General features: G+C 37.5%; 1 protein-coding gene across 9 annotated transcripts; it reads left to right on the top strand.

Moving 5' to 3' along the window:
* The first annotated feature begins 157 nt into the window (after nucleotides 1-157).
* LOC126379797 (voltage-gated potassium channel subunit beta-2) lies at nucleotides 158-17569 on the top strand. Of its 9 annotated transcripts, none has more exons than XM_050028686.1 (20): nucleotides 158-307; nucleotides 411-502; nucleotides 995-1096; nucleotides 1612-1746; nucleotides 3118-3229; nucleotides 3781-3913; nucleotides 4755-4820; nucleotides 6560-6633; nucleotides 8222-8455; nucleotides 8964-9057; nucleotides 9631-9758; nucleotides 10030-10109; nucleotides 10197-10329; nucleotides 11246-11382; nucleotides 12184-12280; nucleotides 12843-12958; nucleotides 13475-13608; nucleotides 14295-14454; nucleotides 15121-15187; nucleotides 15437-17569. In XM_050028686.1, the coding sequence occupies exons 2-18, from the start codon at nucleotides 494-496 to the stop codon at nucleotides 14401-14403; spliced, it is 1893 nt and encodes a 630-aa protein (XP_049884643.1). In that variant the 5' UTR covers nucleotides 158-307; nucleotides 411-493; the 3' UTR covers nucleotides 14404-14454; nucleotides 15121-15187; nucleotides 15437-17569. The 9 variants fall into 9 exon arrangements, with proteins under 9 accessions (XP_049884643.1, XP_049884642.1, XP_049884641.1 ...); XM_050028685.1 differs by having other exon boundaries at nucleotides 9610-9758; XM_050028684.1 differs by having other exon boundaries at nucleotides 8931-9057.
* Nucleotides 17570-17664: the final 95 nt, after the last annotated feature.

Raw genomic sequence — 17664 nt, 5'->3', positions numbered from 1 at the left:
TAATAAATATTAATTCAAATAAAACCGCGCTTCAGAAACATGGAGTAAAGATTTTGGCTCTCAGCCAATTCGCAGCACACATAACTACATAAAATATACGTGAATCTGTAACCATGAAAATAAACATCTATGAATACATTCTCTAGTTTATGTGTGCTCCAGTGTACGGATCCTCGTATCTATCGCACATCGCATTAAACCTCAAATTTGAATTACCTATCTATATTATCATACTTAAAACGTTTTTAGAATTGTGTAAAACTGGCTCACCAATTTTGGATACCAGCCGGATATCATCCGCCAACTGGTAATATGTAGAGACATGATTGTTGCAATATAGAGTGAACGTACGAATAATTTATAAATATAATTATATTTTAACACTGAATTCGTTATTATATTTGGTTCAGGGGCGAAGCACTCCACGGGAGATGAAACCCCACCAATACCAGAGGAAGAACTTGAACAGCAGAAAATCGAATATGAGCGTCAGATGCAACAGGTAATATTTTATAATAAATGTACCTATTTATTTATACATTAATATAAGAAAAGCCAATATAATTTTGAATGTTACCTAGATACATAACATTTATTTTACAATTAGATCGTCTGTTTTTCGTAATAGGTACCTACTTGTAATATCTGAATAAGGACTCTCCAGGCTACGTACCTCAAAAACAATGAAGATGGCGCTGTACATATTTTTATACGTTTAAACTTCTAATTTCATGGATGACCAGACATATGCGGATTAAGTAACATATTTTTTATCAATGACCCGCGTAGATTTAAAGACACCTCCTTCAAATAAATGCAAAACACTTGAGAATTAACAGCTGTAAACACAGTCAGATAAAATTAAAAGACTAGAGTAATTAATAACTAATAATATTAGTAGGAAATTCAGTTTATTTTTTTATTTACTTTAATACATAAATACAAAACATGTACGTAAATAAAAATTAAGTTATATTATAATATATAATATTAGGAAAAGGAAGCCGAGGCGAGAGAAGCAGAGGAGGTCCGACAGCTGGATATTGATCTGCTACACCAACGGGCCATCGAGGCTGAAGAGGAACAAAAACGAGAGGTACCTGCTCTGAATTGATACTGAGAGGTATTAATTAACCTAACTGCCCGCAACCACGCCCTATGCTCATCACGTACCCATATATACAAAAGCACAGCTTGCAACAAAACTTTCTGTTTCGATTTGCTTCCATAAGCGAAGGGTTCAATAATAGGACTCTCAATTAGTCGTACGTACAGTTTCCCTTGCCTTCACTGACTTCTTATAAACAAATAGACTCACATTCGCTAAGGGGACTTGTTCGAAAAAAGCGTCCGAACTGTCTTGTAGATACGTATACATTAAGTCATGTAGATAATATAAATTCGATCCCTCAAATTAAGATGTTATGGCTGTTCAAATAAAGAGCAATATCGGTAGTACAGTGTCACGCCCTTTTAACTGGTCAAAAATAGCGCCGCGGACACTTTTTTACAGAGAATGGTTGTCTATTTGTCATAGGAGGTCTATGCTTGCCTTACAAGTTTTACTTTACCTATTTAAATATGCGCAATGAGTTCAGTGTGTCACTACAGGTCGCTGAAGCCGTGGAGGAGCTGCGGGGCATGAATACGTCATGGTCGCACCACAGGCTGTGCGACCTGCAACGACAAGCGGCAAGATGGCGCTACAGTCGTCCTTCCATCCCTGACACCACCAAACATTACAGGGTTGTTATAACACAATGATTGAAAACAGAATCCTCTAAGGACTCGAATTAAGTCCCTTATCTAATATTTTAACTAATGCGTAACTTAAAAACAAACATACTTAAAAAAACACAACCATTAAGTACACCAATATTTATAAAAGTAAGTACTTACTTAATTAAAAAAAAAGAATTGAAACTGTATAATACAAAGTAAGAAATAATTCTGAAGTCGGCGGCGTAACTAACAAACATCCTTCGTTACCTGTAAACCCTGCAAACGCACCACTTTTTTTACTTATTAATTATTACATGCAGCTTGACGGTATTTCTATTTGCGCCGACTTCAGAATTTAGATTCTAAAATTGTATTCAAGAAAATATCATCTATCTGACTTAAAAAAATAGTCAATTTTTGATGTCGGTTTTTTTTATTTAGTTTAAATTCGAGTCTAATCCTGAAAATATTAGTATGATAGTAACCACCTACGTTCTTTAAAAATCTCGAATATAACAATCCGACACACCCTTGACAGTTTTCCAATTTTCTTTACTAAACCATTACTAATGATAAAGATACTAACTTATACTATGACCATAACATTAAAACTACTAAACCAATTTTGATGAAACTTGCACTATTCTCTAAGTTGAATAATTTATTGCAATACACACTCTCAAGAGCTTCAAGTTACCTACTAACACTGATAAGGGCTTCCTTCATACGAAAGACATCAATGAGATCATTGTTCCGCCAAAACAAAAAACAATCTCAGCCTTTTTCTTCTCTTTTTGTATTTTTAATTTCGGCCAGTGTTGCAATGACTTGTGAACATTTTACTCGATTCAAATTGACCTTACACTCGTCCATCCTGACGCAGTGCATGTCCTCATGCACTATATCTAAAATTTCATAATAATGTTTTTATGACCATAACTTCAAAACTACTTATATGATTTTGATGAAACTTGCACTATTCCCTAAGTTAATTAAGTTTCAACTTCATCCAATAAGAAATTAAATTATTCCAATATGATTAATAGTTTCTGAGAAATGCATGGACAAACATACATACTCGTACTACATATATACCTGCGAACTTTAGCACACGAGCTTAGAAGCGCACATAAACTAACATTACGAATACATACATGTACGTATGTACTTATGTAATATTTTTGGCATTGCAGAATATCTGTTTAACTCGTACGTATAGGAGTCAAATTTAGATTATCCTTTTTTTGAAGTCGGTGAGAAAATAATGTTACTTAATATAGAAGTTAATTGTATGAAAATGATTAATTTATCAAATTAGGTATAAAAATTAAAGCTAAATATTTTTTTTTATTTTCTTATTAGATATTATATCTTGTTATTATTTCCCTTATGTAGAGCGTGTTGAAGAAGGCTTGCAGCGCTCAGTTGAGCAAACCTCACTCAAGTCAGAGCATCAGCGAAGGCGATGGCATATTTATCAACCTCTCTCGCCTTGGATCCTGTCAAGGTACGTGGTTTACGCTCATAGAATGCATTTGTATTAAAAGCAACAATGGTCGAAACTGAAATAACAACACTATAATAGGGAGGGTACTAAGATGTCTGCCGTCGACTCGAAAAGAAGAAGAAGAACGCTATACACACAATATTGTTGCCCTGTAGAACTCTACTTTTCCCCCTGGCTTCCGCACGCTGCACTATAAAATTTAGACCTGTGAGAGGTACCCATACAATGATCAAATAAAGTACTTAGTTACTTACCTAATTATCTAGTTTAGTATATGAAAATTGACCCTATTACAAAACAATATACATATTTCTACACCTGATTTTACCTATTTACCAAATACATATTAATGATGCCCTATATACATCATAGTACCGAAAAATTAGGACCAAAAATGTAAAAACTATTGATAGCCAGATCCTGTAAATTGACGATAGATTCAGTCATTACATTATTTTCTTGACTGTCGGTCATGTTGCTAACACATTAAAGAAAATGGGATTAAAATTAAAAACCTGAAACGTTTTGAATGAGCTGCGGCACCCTTGCAGGAGAATCCCTGGAGAGCGAGGTGTGCTGCGAGGAAGTGTGCGGCGAGGAGCCGGGTCGCGCCTGGCGCGCCTCAGCCAGCGACGTTAGCCCCCGCAGCCGCCTCGACCTCTTCCGAGCCCCCTCTTGCCCTGGGTAAGGTCCATACTTTAACAACAGCTTCAAACCTCACCACACGACGAGAGCACGACAGCGATACGCATAACAACAAAGTGGACAGAAATAAAAATCTCGAACAATATAGGTTAACCTTAATTTGCGAGGAAATCAGTTTTATTTCTTTAACTAATAAGATACTTAGCCCAAATAGGGTTGCTTTGGATTTAAGTACTAAAATATTTTAATACCTAAGTATGTGAAAAAATAATACTACACAGCGACCTCCATTTTATGCGCAGTTGCACAAAAACATAAAACATCAATAAATCACGGCTTTCTAAACATATATCTACTTACATACATCTGTAAACGAGTTAATGAAGTGGTACAACAATAGAATGATTGATGTAATGAAATTTAAATCAAATTAGAGTATATCTACAAAAATGGAAAATAGGATACACATTAACAGGCATTTATTTTCAAGGAAAGGAGAGACAATTAACAAATACCTAATTAATTTACAGTAACATAAACACTATGTACTACCCTGTTTGTATTACGTAACACTATTGACAATGTATGATGATTGATACTATTAAATTCACTAGAAAATACAATAAATAATATTTAAGAACGTTGTAATAATGGAGGACTTCCGGTGTTGAATAGAAGTCTGGGGGTTTACTGCTGAGTCTAGAAATAGGTCAGATCGGTACATATGCACCAAGACACGAGGCGCATGTGCGGCCAACCTGGCAGGCAGTGCACCGCGCACCCTGCGCAACCCTCCCCCGCGCCCTAGGCCCCGCGGCCCCGCGCATCCCTCGCACCCCACAGTACACTCACGCCGCATTACAGTCCACCAACTTCGCAGTTTACGCTCCGCAACCGCAGCGCGCCGCACCAAATGTTCAGTACGTAGAACCTCTCCATTTACCCGGTGAGTGCGCCTCGACGGTCCCGACGACGTGACCTTCCCTTGCGTGTCTACACAACTGTTTGACATACTACAACTTCTTGATTTATCGTGACTAGTCCAGTGCTTATATGTTAATTTCAGTGAGGATCACAGGTCTCCGTATTTCTTTAGCGGACTAGATGTTAGCGTTAGGGCATGCATGCTTCTCTATGTTTACTTTACTGTCCTTGAGTGTGTTAAGTGATCCCGCTGTATCCTTTCCCAAGGGGGTCGGCACGCGTGCGGCGCGTGGAGTCGTATGAACGTTTCATTGTAAGATGTTTGTAGGGAGTTAAGATGCCGTTGCTAAGCGTAGGAGCGGAATGAGGCGGCACGAGATGCATTGCAAGGGGCCCGAGGCTGGCGGCAAGGACGGCTCGCAGATGTCGCGCAGCGAGTCTACTGTCAGCCGGTGCACGCCGCACACGCCGTTGGGGCCGCCGGACAGCGCCAGCGTCGACTCCAACCCCATGCCCACCATCTATCGGTAACTGGACCCTTGAGGAACGCCATCCCGGGAGAAGACGTATCAACTCTAATTCGATCGCAATCTAACGGAGCAAATGATGTTAATGAGCAGGTACACTTAGTACGCTGCGAGTATGTAACGTGCAAGCTGGCAGTGCAGTCGGTTATGTCTTCTCCCCAAGGAACAAGTAAAGCTGAGAGCGCACCTCGCCGCATCGCGCACCGCGACCGTCGCATGCGAGTAGGTACCGACGTATCTGTAGGCAGACGTAACTTACACGCGGCAAACTCATGTACCATTTCAAGGATGTGGGTCACAAACGCTATTACATTATTTATAACTTTATGGCCAATCTTGGCACAACAAGAGATTGGTAACACATCGCAAGCTTAAGATACCGGCCGCTTGGCTTCTCATACTGGTTCTCCGAGGAACAAAGACCGACCCCGCACCACAGGTACAGTAATATCCTGTAACAGTGCTGTCTCACACTGTCGCTTATCACTGTGTCGTGCCTTACTTCCTTACTATCAGTATCGTGCGCTTTCTATGTGAGTATATTTAGCAAACCTAACAAAACACAATAATATTAATGCATAGTTTTGCTATCGAAGTTAGTTATCTTAACTTTCACTTACCTTATACACTTTGTTAATACTTACACAACTTAATATAGAGAAAACTATTAGCAACATACTCGTAGGTAAGTAAGTGAAAAAAATATCTTATATTCATAATAATAATGAATAGTTTTAGTTTAATGAATAGTTGTCTTATTAACGATAAAAATAAAATATAATGTAAAGACGAGTATACCTACGAAGCTAGGTGATTGACATAGGCATAGAATTGGTATCGTAGACACCACCATCAGTAGCAAACATAATTGTACCTTTTTAATTACACTGTTATTAAGCGTAATTAGAAGTATTTAGATTTTTTAAACCCATAAATATTTCAGTTCCAGTAGAAACGTAGGTACTTTAGGTACTTAGTTACATATTAGTATACGTATCTATAGAAAACTAGTTTGAAATGAGAATGCAACATTAGTTAAATAAGTTTATAAGATGTCAAATCAAGAAGTTTCAGCAGTTGATTAATTTCGAGAGTATCTAATAAGCGCCGTTCAATGGGTGATAATTATCAAAGAAAAAAATAAAATTGCCTTAATGTCCATTTGAATTCATATTGGATTATAGTTTTAAAAAAAGGTATACTTAATTAAACACGGTAATGTTTTATTGTTTAGATGTCGTGCCCCAATCGCGTCTCTCGATTGTATGGACGATTTTAGTGCGAATTCGCAGCAGATGTTAGATCAAGGTGAGTGATATATTTTTGTTAAATTCCTATCTATTTGATTATGGTTACCTTTCGATAATAGTCATTTTCCTGCCATTGTTTAGCAAAGGTTTCCCTCCCTTTTTTAAAGTGACGATGACGCGACAACTTCATGAACCCTTTCAAAAAGGCGGTTCCGAAAACTATTTTTCAAGAAACCTTGGTAGAAAGGACATGCTCTAGATTGCTTCGTACCTCCCGTAGATGTTTGATGTAAGGCATATGTAGTAGTAGGGATATATTCACAGTGTTTTTATTAATCTAGCCAATATGCATCAAGTAAAGGGCTAATATTTAATAGCAAATTTTGACTCGTTCGATGTACAATAACAAATAAGCATTTATGTAGAGAAGGGGATAAGCAACCCTGACCCATTTATTACGCGTAGTTTCTACAGGGCAGCGAAATAACCTAGACCTAATTTAATGTAGGCTCTAGGTCACCCGGTAAATAGATCACATTCTACGTAGTAACAACCTTTAGCATAGATTTTCTTTGAATTCGCCAGTTATGTTTCACTGCGATTTCAGGCATTAGTGTTTGATAGTTGGAAACGTTACGAGTCCATAACCTGTAGAATATCCCAATGTTTATTGTCCTAAAGTCGATTGTCCTAACATCATCATGTTCATAGTATTTGATTGTCTTAATATTCTGACGCCAGCCTTGAATCATAGAATAAACTATATATGTGATACTTACTACCCCGATTTTATTTACTTCTAATATTTACGTACATATCTACTTATCTGCTGTCATAATTATTTGCATTAAGATTAAAAAAAGTAGGAATTGCAAATAGAAAACCGTATCTATATTACCTGTATTCTTTATATATTAATTTTAATAGCTATTGTTTAATACTCTTCTGTTTTTACATTTGCAAAACTATGTAATTACGTAGGAACAAAGAAACTGTTTTTTTTATAGTCAAGTTGTTCAATTATAGTAATGCGGGAAGGTGAGGAGGGGTTAGGGGGTAGCTTCCAGTTATTATTTGTACTTGTAGTTTGTAGAGATGAGGACTTCCAGTTAGGTAACCTAGACCTAGTTAGCGCGGGCACAGGAAGTTTAGGTTAGTTCAGTGTCGCGCGGGTATTGATTGCACTATTGTTCGCGGTGCACAATAGTTACTACGTAGTCCAACCCCGGACTCGTACACTAACCGTATGTAGGTACATAATGCACTAGAATGCCTATGAGAATGGGATAATTTGAAATTTTTCAACATACAAAATAGGTGCTTAATACGTTTAATTCTGTTCATTCGTTCGCCTGGACGAGATTTATTTGAACCATAGAATAGAAAAGCAAAATAAATAAATTGGATAATTAGGTACTCATTTATAAAGAAGTCCCTTAAAATGCAGTCTCTTCTGTTGCTACGTGAAGCTTCCTGTCTAGGAATTCATTCATTTAATGTTCCGCTTGTGAAAGTTCGCGTCGACGATTTTTTTTCAACCTATATTTACAGCGCATAGCTTTGTATAAGCTGAGCTGAACTTTACAGAAAGGTTCATTCGTTTTAGATAATTAATGTCAAATTTTGCAATTGTACCATTCCTACAGCCGGAGAAGTAACCATATCAAGACACATGTCGACTTATATGGGAAATCATACAACTATGCCTTCCGTGGTGACTCCTGGACTACGTTACAAGAACCTTGGCAAGTCCGGTCTGAGGGTGCCTAACATTGGGCTCGGCATTTGGACCATGCTCAACGAGGACAACGCTGAGGACATCATCATGACTGCCCTTGAAAACGGAATTAATCTCTTTGATCTCTCTGAGGCTCATTGCGGTTAGTCGTATTTCCTTCACTATCCGCTATTCTTTCTTACTACCTTTTTACCTTCTTTCTTGTAATAGACCATTTTGCTGCGGCAGGTGTAATACTATCACTCTGCCTACCATGCAAGAATACCTAGTGTTTATTTAACACTTTCAAGGACAGAACGTCTAATGACGTTCCGATTCCAAATTGTCATACTCTCATACTACCTATTATGAACCATCAATGAACCATGGTCTCCGTCCATGAAAGGGTTAACGTATAACTTTGAAGGAATCTAAAATCTTGAGTAATATTCACTAGTAGATTAATTTATTAGTATTCATAGGTATAATTTAAATAATATGATTGCAAAGCGAAATGTTTTCTAGTCGATTGTACCTATCATTTTACTAACACCTTTAACATCCTTACTCAACCTAACTTTCCTTCAATTAATTAATACACAGCATAAATAACATTTTAACATGTATCAAATATTTAGGAGTTAAACCAAAAACTATGTTATTGGAAACAGCCAAAGGTGAAGCGGAACTCGGGAGGATTTTAAAGAAAAGGAACGTCAGAAGAACAAGTATCATAATCACAACTAAAATATACTGGAGCACCAAGTGAGTGATACTCTTGATGTTAACATTTATGTCATTATCACATTTACCACGGAATGGTTGATTAATAACGATATACTATGCACGGCTACGATTGATGTTCAAGTGCTTAATTGAATGGTATACCTACCTAGAAACAACACGATAGATGCACGACAAACAATGTTCTTTGAATATAATGAATTCTAGGTACTTACTTACTAAATTAAATCATTTTAATAGAGAGTAATATACTGATAGTGAATATATATTTATTAATAAATGAGTTTTCAGAAATTAGTTTCAATTTATAGTGCATCATGACAACGCACCATAGGTGAATGTCATCATCATTCATGCAATCAACCTTTGTCTTACACTAATGAATCTCGTTACATGTTCGATATAGCTGACGGATTGATCTAGTTAATTGAATGGTGTATACATTGTGAAGGATAAGTTGGATTTGCTTATGGCTATTAACAGATTCAGCAGCTGAATTCACAATACCCACTTGAAGCTTTTGTTTACGCTATTAGCTGACTAGACCCTAATGCGTTGACGTCCATCTATTAGGTTTGCTAATGCTAATAACAGGTCAGATGAGAGAGGACTCTCTCGTAAGCACATTGTGGAGAGTGTGAAAGCATCCCTGGCGCGGCTGCAAGTGGAGTACATTGACGTAGTGCTTTTGCACAAGGTTGACCCTGTATGTCCTATGGAAGGTCAGTATCTTTCAATAATTTAACTAGGGAACCGTTGGGAAAAACCTAAAGGACATTCACGACTACTTATATTGACGTCGGAATATAGAGAATTAGAAAATTGGTTTATAAAAGCTTTTGTAATGCTTATGTTTAGCATATCGCTGTGTTTTTAAGTAAGTTTGACATTCTATAGGTAGGTAAGTTGAAGGAGTCCTATCGGTATCTGGCTACTTCATTGCTGTGAATATCAAGTTTGACGCAATATTGTTAAAGTTGAATCTTTTTTTAGAATTAGTACGTGCTATGAACTTTGTCATAAATCAAGGATGGGTTATGTATTGGGGTACAGCTCGCTGGTCACCTACAGAAGTAAGTTACGACCATTATAAACTAGAATACTTAAAACGATAATATCTAAGTATATTAGCTATATCTAATATTTGGGATGTATTTTAGATAATGGATGCGTACACAAACTGCAGACAGTTCAACTGCATCACCCCCATAGTGGAACAGACAGAGTACCACATGTTCTGCAGGGAGAAGGCAGAGCTTTACATGCCTGAGCTGTACCATAAGATTGGTGTTGGTGAGTACTTCTTATTTGTTGAATGACATCTCGATAACAACTTAACGGGTTTTACAAATGAGGTAGAACAGGGTGAACACAGGCGATTGAATGTCACAATGCAACGAATATCCGCGAACAACGCGTGATACAGATACAGCACAGCCGCCGGCATCCATCCGTGTAGCAAAGGATTTTATCTACGGGGATGCGCCCCGCCAACTAACCAGCTATTAACAGTAAAAAAAATCTGCATGTTTAAAGAAGTTTCAAATGTGGCGTTTGGTGCCTGGCTATTCCTGCATCCACCACTTTTTTATTTTTTTGACGTGACTTATTGTAGATTTGCCGCAGATACTAGATGGCATTAACTACTTGGCCGATCAAATCTTCTTCTATCGTGTAGGTTGTGAGGTGGAGTACCAACCTCATCAAACCTGGTGTCAGGGTTACTATTGCGCCGCCAAAGGCCCCTAACATGGCTTATGTAATGACTACTATAACAGTATGTAGTGACCGGGACCAACGGCTTAACGTGCCTTACGAAGCACGGATCATCTTACTTTCGGACAATCAGGTGATCAGCCTGCAATGTCCTAACCAAACTCGGGACCACAAAGTATTTTTTGTGATATGTCCCCACCGGGAATAGAACCCAGGCCGGACAAATGGGGAGCGCTGAAGGCTCTCACCTTACAACGTTTAAGACAACAGCTACCATACATCGCTATCGACCCAATAGGGATAAGCGCTGATTGAGAGAAATCGTCGACCACGCCGGCGGGGTCAGTATCGGGGCCTGCAGTGTTTGGTGTCGCGAGCTAATTGGCTGCCTCTATGGCTTGAGTAATCGCGTCGTTGGGATCGTATATTATGTCCTTCAAGCGTATAGAAGCGTGTATAAATCGCCATACTTTATCTGTGATGATACTCATAGGTATGATGGTGTGGTCAGCAATCACCACAGGCAAAGGACTAGGCCGTGAGGAGATCACCGGGCTGTTCGCCAAGTCCCGATTCAACAGGAAATATAGCACGTTTAGCTGGTGCGAGGAAGACCTGGCAGTGCCTGAGGTAAGCATATCTTGTTAATATTTAACAAGTCACCATCATTCTGACCCGTCATTTATCCAGGTTTACATGTAAGCATTCTCTCCTCTTCTCCTCTTACGGCGGTCTTACGCCCTTTGCATGCCTTCGTGACGTTCACGTCTCTGGATACCTTCGACCCATCATCTTTGATTTATTATATAAACATGCCTTACTGATTTGTCCTTATCTCTGTCACTGCGTCGTATTGTTTTAGAGCACAGAAGAGAAGATTTATTTCTTAAGCCGTTATTTCCGGTCCTTAAGCTTATTAAGACTAAGACATAAATAAGAAAGAAGAGTCCGCTATAAAATCGACGTTCCCCAATAAGAATACAGATGGCGCTGTAAAGATGTCCCTCCGTTTAACCTCCTAATTTCAAGGATAACAGACATGTGCATCTTTTTATCTGAGTTTTTGGGTATAGATGATGAGCCTAGTTGTTACACCCAGACACAACACATCTTCCACCCATTATTATTCTGATCAAAATAAAGAGAAGCAATTTAGAGGTAGCATCGTAATTATATATGTATCTGATCCAAATATCAAGCAACAATTATGTTTATATATACCTCTGCCATTAGATTATATTTTTGAATAATTATGTACCTACCTCGAACACTGAGAAAATAGGTAATTACCTATCATGTTAAATATGAACAGCGCCATATATACTTTTTTAGGGAACTTAGCTTGGTAAGCCCCTGGTTGTGATAGCTAAGGATACGTACTTCTTTGATGAATTGAGAATTTGACACTAAGATTTTTAATATAATGGTTAGATGAGGAGCTCGGGCAGCAAAGACCAAGTGACGGGAGAAGAGCCACGCACCTACGGCGACAAGTTGCGCGACCTCTCCAACCTAGCAAATTCACTGAGTAAGCCTATTTCCATTTTAGTAGCTTCGGGGAAGTATGGAGAAATAAAAAAATACTTACTCTTTATTAACGATAGCCGTTTCATTCCGAACTTAAACTTCAAAACTATTCTAAAAGAATCAAAACATTACAATTATTATAATCCAATTTCCATTTTGGTGGTCTGATTTCAATTTTGACGGCGTAAAATGCCACCCTACCACCTCCGGTTGATTGAGGGGAGGCCTATGCCCAGCAATGGGATGTATATAGGTTATTTATGTAAAATGCCACCAAAGTCACCAAAATTGAAACCAGGCAAAAATATGTGCCTACTTCTTCTTTGTCGCCAAATGTGCCATATAAAATGTAACTTTTTTTATTCTAAATTGTACATTAATATGTTATAATAGTACTTTTATGAAAGGCTAGCTCACCGGTTTATTTAAAAGTGTTTGGTAATAACAAATGTTCAGGACCTCCGCGATACAGGGTTTCCCTAGTGCGGGGTCCGCCAGTAATGTATACATGTTTAAGTTTTTGATAAATAAACATATTCTATTCTATTCTTGGTCATCTACAGATTGTTCCATGAGTCAACTAGCTGTTGCATGGTGCCTCAAAAACGAGTCAGTTAATTGTCTCCTCCTCGGTGCTACTAGCGTGGAACAGTTCAAGGAAAATATTCATGCTTTGCAGGTAACATTTTTATTACATGTAAGTATGTATAATTTCGTATAATTTTAAAACGTTTGGGTACCCTTGGGTAAAATCAAATGATTACAAATGCAAGACAGAACTTCTATTAAGTACTTACAAATATTTTAAACGTGTAACACTTTATGGGATGGACTAGGCCAGGAATAATAATAATAAAATTATTATTAATGTGAAAAATAGACTGTATTTTTCCAGTGCTAAGTATTTCATCAGTAAAATTGCTTTATAGTTCGTTCTTATTGAGAGACGTTGGTGACTTTTTAAGAAATTCCTGGGTTCCGCTTGGGATGTCCTTATCAAACAAAGGTCAGTCTCACAAAGTGATTAGATAATGTCCATATCGGGAACAGAACCCGGACCTCCAGATCATGAGCCCACGTCCTAACCACTAGACCACGGAAACTGTCGTGTTAGGACGCAAGAAACTCTTCAAAAGCATGAAGTGAAGTGAAGAGTGATTTTTTGAGTAGTTTTGTAATGGTTGTATTTGGACAGATCGTGCCTCAGCTGACGCCATCGGTAATGGGCGAAATAGAGCGACTGCTGGCCAACAAGCCGCAGCGGCCGCCCATGGTCTCCACGCTCGCTATGCGCAACCAGCAGAACAACACAGTTCGCATCGATATGCCGTTAGTATAGCCTTAATAAATCACAATACCTTATGTTACCTAGCGAAACAACTTACAATCAAACTAATTATGTGCCTTCGAAGAGTTTAACCAGGCTACATTCCCCAAAAATAACACAAATGGCGTTGTATATAGATTTAGCGTGATAATAACCTATCTTCTCATTTTTTGGGTACATAATTATTCAAAATATAATGTAAGGGTTAGAGGTATACATAAAAATAATTGTTACTTGATAGTCGGATCAGATATGATGTAGAATGATGTTGCTACCTATATTGCTTCCCTTTATTTTGATCAGATTATTGAAGGGTGGAAGATAAACACATCGTCCACCCATTATTATTGTCCTTGTTATTACACTCCGGCACAACAGTGCCTTATAATCATTTATACCCAAAAACAAAGATTAAAGATGCATTTGTCTGTTAAATTATCCATGAAACTCTGCACAGCGTCCATCTATTTTTTTAGGAACGTACCCTGGAAAATGCATCATTTGAATTTAAATACTGCACACATACAATATTACACAAAGTCACGATAGTAAATCACTATAAGACACCTTTCAGCAACTTGTGACACCTACCAATTCTTCTCTCCAACCCTACTTTTACTGCAAAGTCCTAAGATGCCAACTTATTTTCGTTCCCGTAAAATGTTCTGTATATTATGACATGTAACAGAGGCGGCACATCGGGCGCGGGATCACCGAAGCCCGAGGGCGAAGGCGCCGAAGGCGAGGCTTCCACCCCCGGTAAGGAGTCCGGGCGGGCCTTTTGTGAGATTCAGTGACCGTGGTGGCGCGGAAGCACTGACTCTGCTTCCAAATCTAGTAAATCAAAGGTAAGAATCACCTATTATATTATTTCCCGATTACGTAGAAGCAAAAAGGAGGGTCATGGGTTTGGCCGCTATGTATGTGTGTATGTATGTATCAAACTCAAACTCACGACCACGGCTGTCTCCTAATAAACATCACTATTCGGAAGAATTTCAGAAAAATCTTTTCTTGTTTCATAATTTTTAGAACGTGTCTTTTCCGTAGTATTGGATACAAGGACATATAAATGTCTTAAGTAGTTTGAATAGTTTAACATTCTAGTTGTCTTTTACGACTTCCTCAGGAAGAATGTGTAATGTTAGGTCCTAACTCTATGTTGTGTAGACTATTTCCATGTAAGTACAATGTTTCTTTTGTTTTGTTTTTTTTTTTTATTCGGTATTAAATAAGCTTGCATTTAACCACAATCTCACCTGATGGTAAATAATGATGTGGCCTAAGCTGGTACATGTTTACCTAGTAAATACCTATTCACTCTAGTTTTAGAAAAAGCGAAGTGAAATTCTAGGACGAGTGGTTAAGCAGCAGTGTGAAAGCAAAACTAGACTTTCAAGTAAAGTCTAACCTTAGTCATAATTATTATAAGTATATATATACTTAGTAGGTATGTTACGTTAGCAGACTAACCACAGAATATAAGTAATTTACTAAATATTTCGACTTTTCAGGAATCACTTAAGGAGAACAAGCCTAAATTCTTTTTGAATAACGCCGGAGAAGTAATTAAACGTACAGGTAAGCCTTATCTGACATTACCTGCCCTTATGTAATTTTTTTCTGTTCGTATCCCTTTGACACTAAACCTATTTTCATTATTTTGAGAAAGTTTTTCTTATAAATCATTATAATTACTCTCTTGATCGATTACAACATACATACTTACTAGGTATTTTCTGTGATATAAAAAAGAGTGCCTATCTAAGAACTCACATTCATAACCTAGTTTATAGAGTTTTTGGTAAGCAGTGTAATGTATGGTTGCAGAGCAAGACGGAGTATCCACAGACGTGGTGGTATCAGTGTCCTCGCTGAAGGGTAAGCAGCCGGCGAGCGGCGGCAGCAAGGTTAAAAAGTCCAAGTCAGACACAGCACGACCGCGCTCCGCCTCGCTGCAGCGCTCCTCCTCCGGGCAGCTGTCCATCGGCCGGGACCGCCGCCGCTCCAGGCTCGATCTCGCTTCACCCGCCGACATATAAACCCAGGGTCCAGCAACCCTCCCCACCAAAAACTCACTAAGAGTACGATTAAAGAGAGCTGTGATGCTAAACGTTCTTACACGTTTAACTTATAATGGATGTTACGAAAACATAGATGTTACAATAGGCAGTGCATAGCGTAAGGAAATAACGGCATCTTCAAACGAAGATTTGCGTAACATTCGTGATCGAAATACCGCCCAACTCACAAGTCACGCGAGGGATGCATCATCTCCTTTTCGTAGAAAGCTAAAACTCAGTTATACAATTTCTCATTGTCTTGAAGTAGGTAGATAGAAGTGAGTACTCTTAAAAGCGCTGAGCAAACCTATTAGGAGAGTATTTGGTAATTTCATGTAGAAAATTATATTACTGTAGAGGTCGATTTTAGACCCGACAACTGTCCGATAAATTATTTTTAAATGATTCCTTTAGAAGTACTAACTGTGAAGCGGTTTTTTATAGGTATAAAACTGTTTTGCTTGTGTGAACATTGCTTCCTCAGAATCGCATCATTCTTATGCATCTTCTGGCTTAAAACTCATGTCTGAATCAAAATTCCAACTTGTACGCATTTAAACGGGCTCAAATCTACTTATTTGTAATGAAGTTTTATAAAGTTATTGTTGCATAGTTGCATTTTAAAGGTTTTTGGATGCAACTTTTCATGAAAGCGTAGCAGATTAGTGCCGCTTAGTTAAAGGCAAATAATGTATATTTTTATAAGAGTCATACATTTCATTATATTGTAATGGTTCGGGATGTAGGGTCGGAGCACAATGGGCTGATTTCGACACGGCAATCGTATCATTGTCATCTTTTGTCGCAAGTACCACACGTGAATGATCAACTAGTTAGTACATCTCGTACCTATAGCAGTTAGAAATATCGATGGTGTGAAATGAAATAATAATATATTTTCTTACAGCTTTTGATCGTACAATTTGCAATTGAGAAGCAATATATATATAAAATAAATCAAACTAAATGAAACTAATCAAAATTATATACATATAACACCAAGCAGTTACTTAATAGCTTAAGGTAAATTACGACACCAAGTTTCTCAGGAATTACAAATTACAGTATTTGTCATTGTATTAATAGTAGACGGTTTAATGTTGTACAGAAGTGTTAATATTTACCATTATTTAAATTTGAAAAATATATATATTCGTTATTTATTATTGTTAAGTATTAAAAAAATTAAAAAGTGTATGAATTCATTGTAATCAGAGTCGAGTACCTGTTACGGCATAGAGTAGCAGTTGGTGATAAGTGAACTGTTGGCTATACTAGTACCTGAATGACATTATAAAGATGTCGGTGTCGGGCGCATGCCTTGAAGCTCGCACCTACGGGTGACTTGGTAGTTCTACTAACTGAGCCAGTCAGTCGACGATGTAACTAGCAAGTAATTCAGTGAGTGCTGTGACATCCATTCTTTAACTAGAGTTAATCATGTTTACATTGCATAAGGAAGTACCTATATTACCACTATGTACAGTAAATTTTCATTTCGGACATTTATAGCTAAGTATCTTAAAAATTATATAAATACAATGTATTCTTTATTTCTACGATCACAAAGATTTTAATAAAAAAATGTTATACGTAGGTACTTACAAAATATATATAATGTTTTTAAAGGTGTTCAACGTGTAATATAAATAGTTTGTGTTATTTAATAGAATGTACCTGGATTTAGTGCTGGAAAATTACCTATTTGGCAAAATTATAATATTTATGTACATAAATAAATAGTTGTTAAATTTTCACGTCATATCATTAGCGTACATTTACCACACGCATAAATACATCCTTGCTAAGCGATCATAGCTAAGATTTATTGTTTGTAACGTTTAAGCCAGAAATATGTATTAAATATAAATAAAATAACCATTAAAATCATTACTTATGATACCCTAGTTTGCATTGATTGACCTCACTTTCATATAATGGCGAAGTAGTGAAGCGGCATGCTTACCGCTGTGGGTCGTCGATGCGATTATCGTG

The sequence above is a fragment of the Pectinophora gossypiella genome, chromosome Z (assembly GCF_024362695.1).
Source record: "Pectinophora gossypiella chromosome Z, ilPecGoss1.1, whole genome shotgun sequence".
NCBI classification, from domain to species: domain Eukaryota; kingdom Metazoa; phylum Arthropoda; class Insecta; order Lepidoptera; family Gelechiidae; genus Pectinophora; species Pectinophora gossypiella.
Note: the sequence above shows the minus strand (reverse complement) of the source record. Positions and strands in the feature narration are given on the sequence as shown.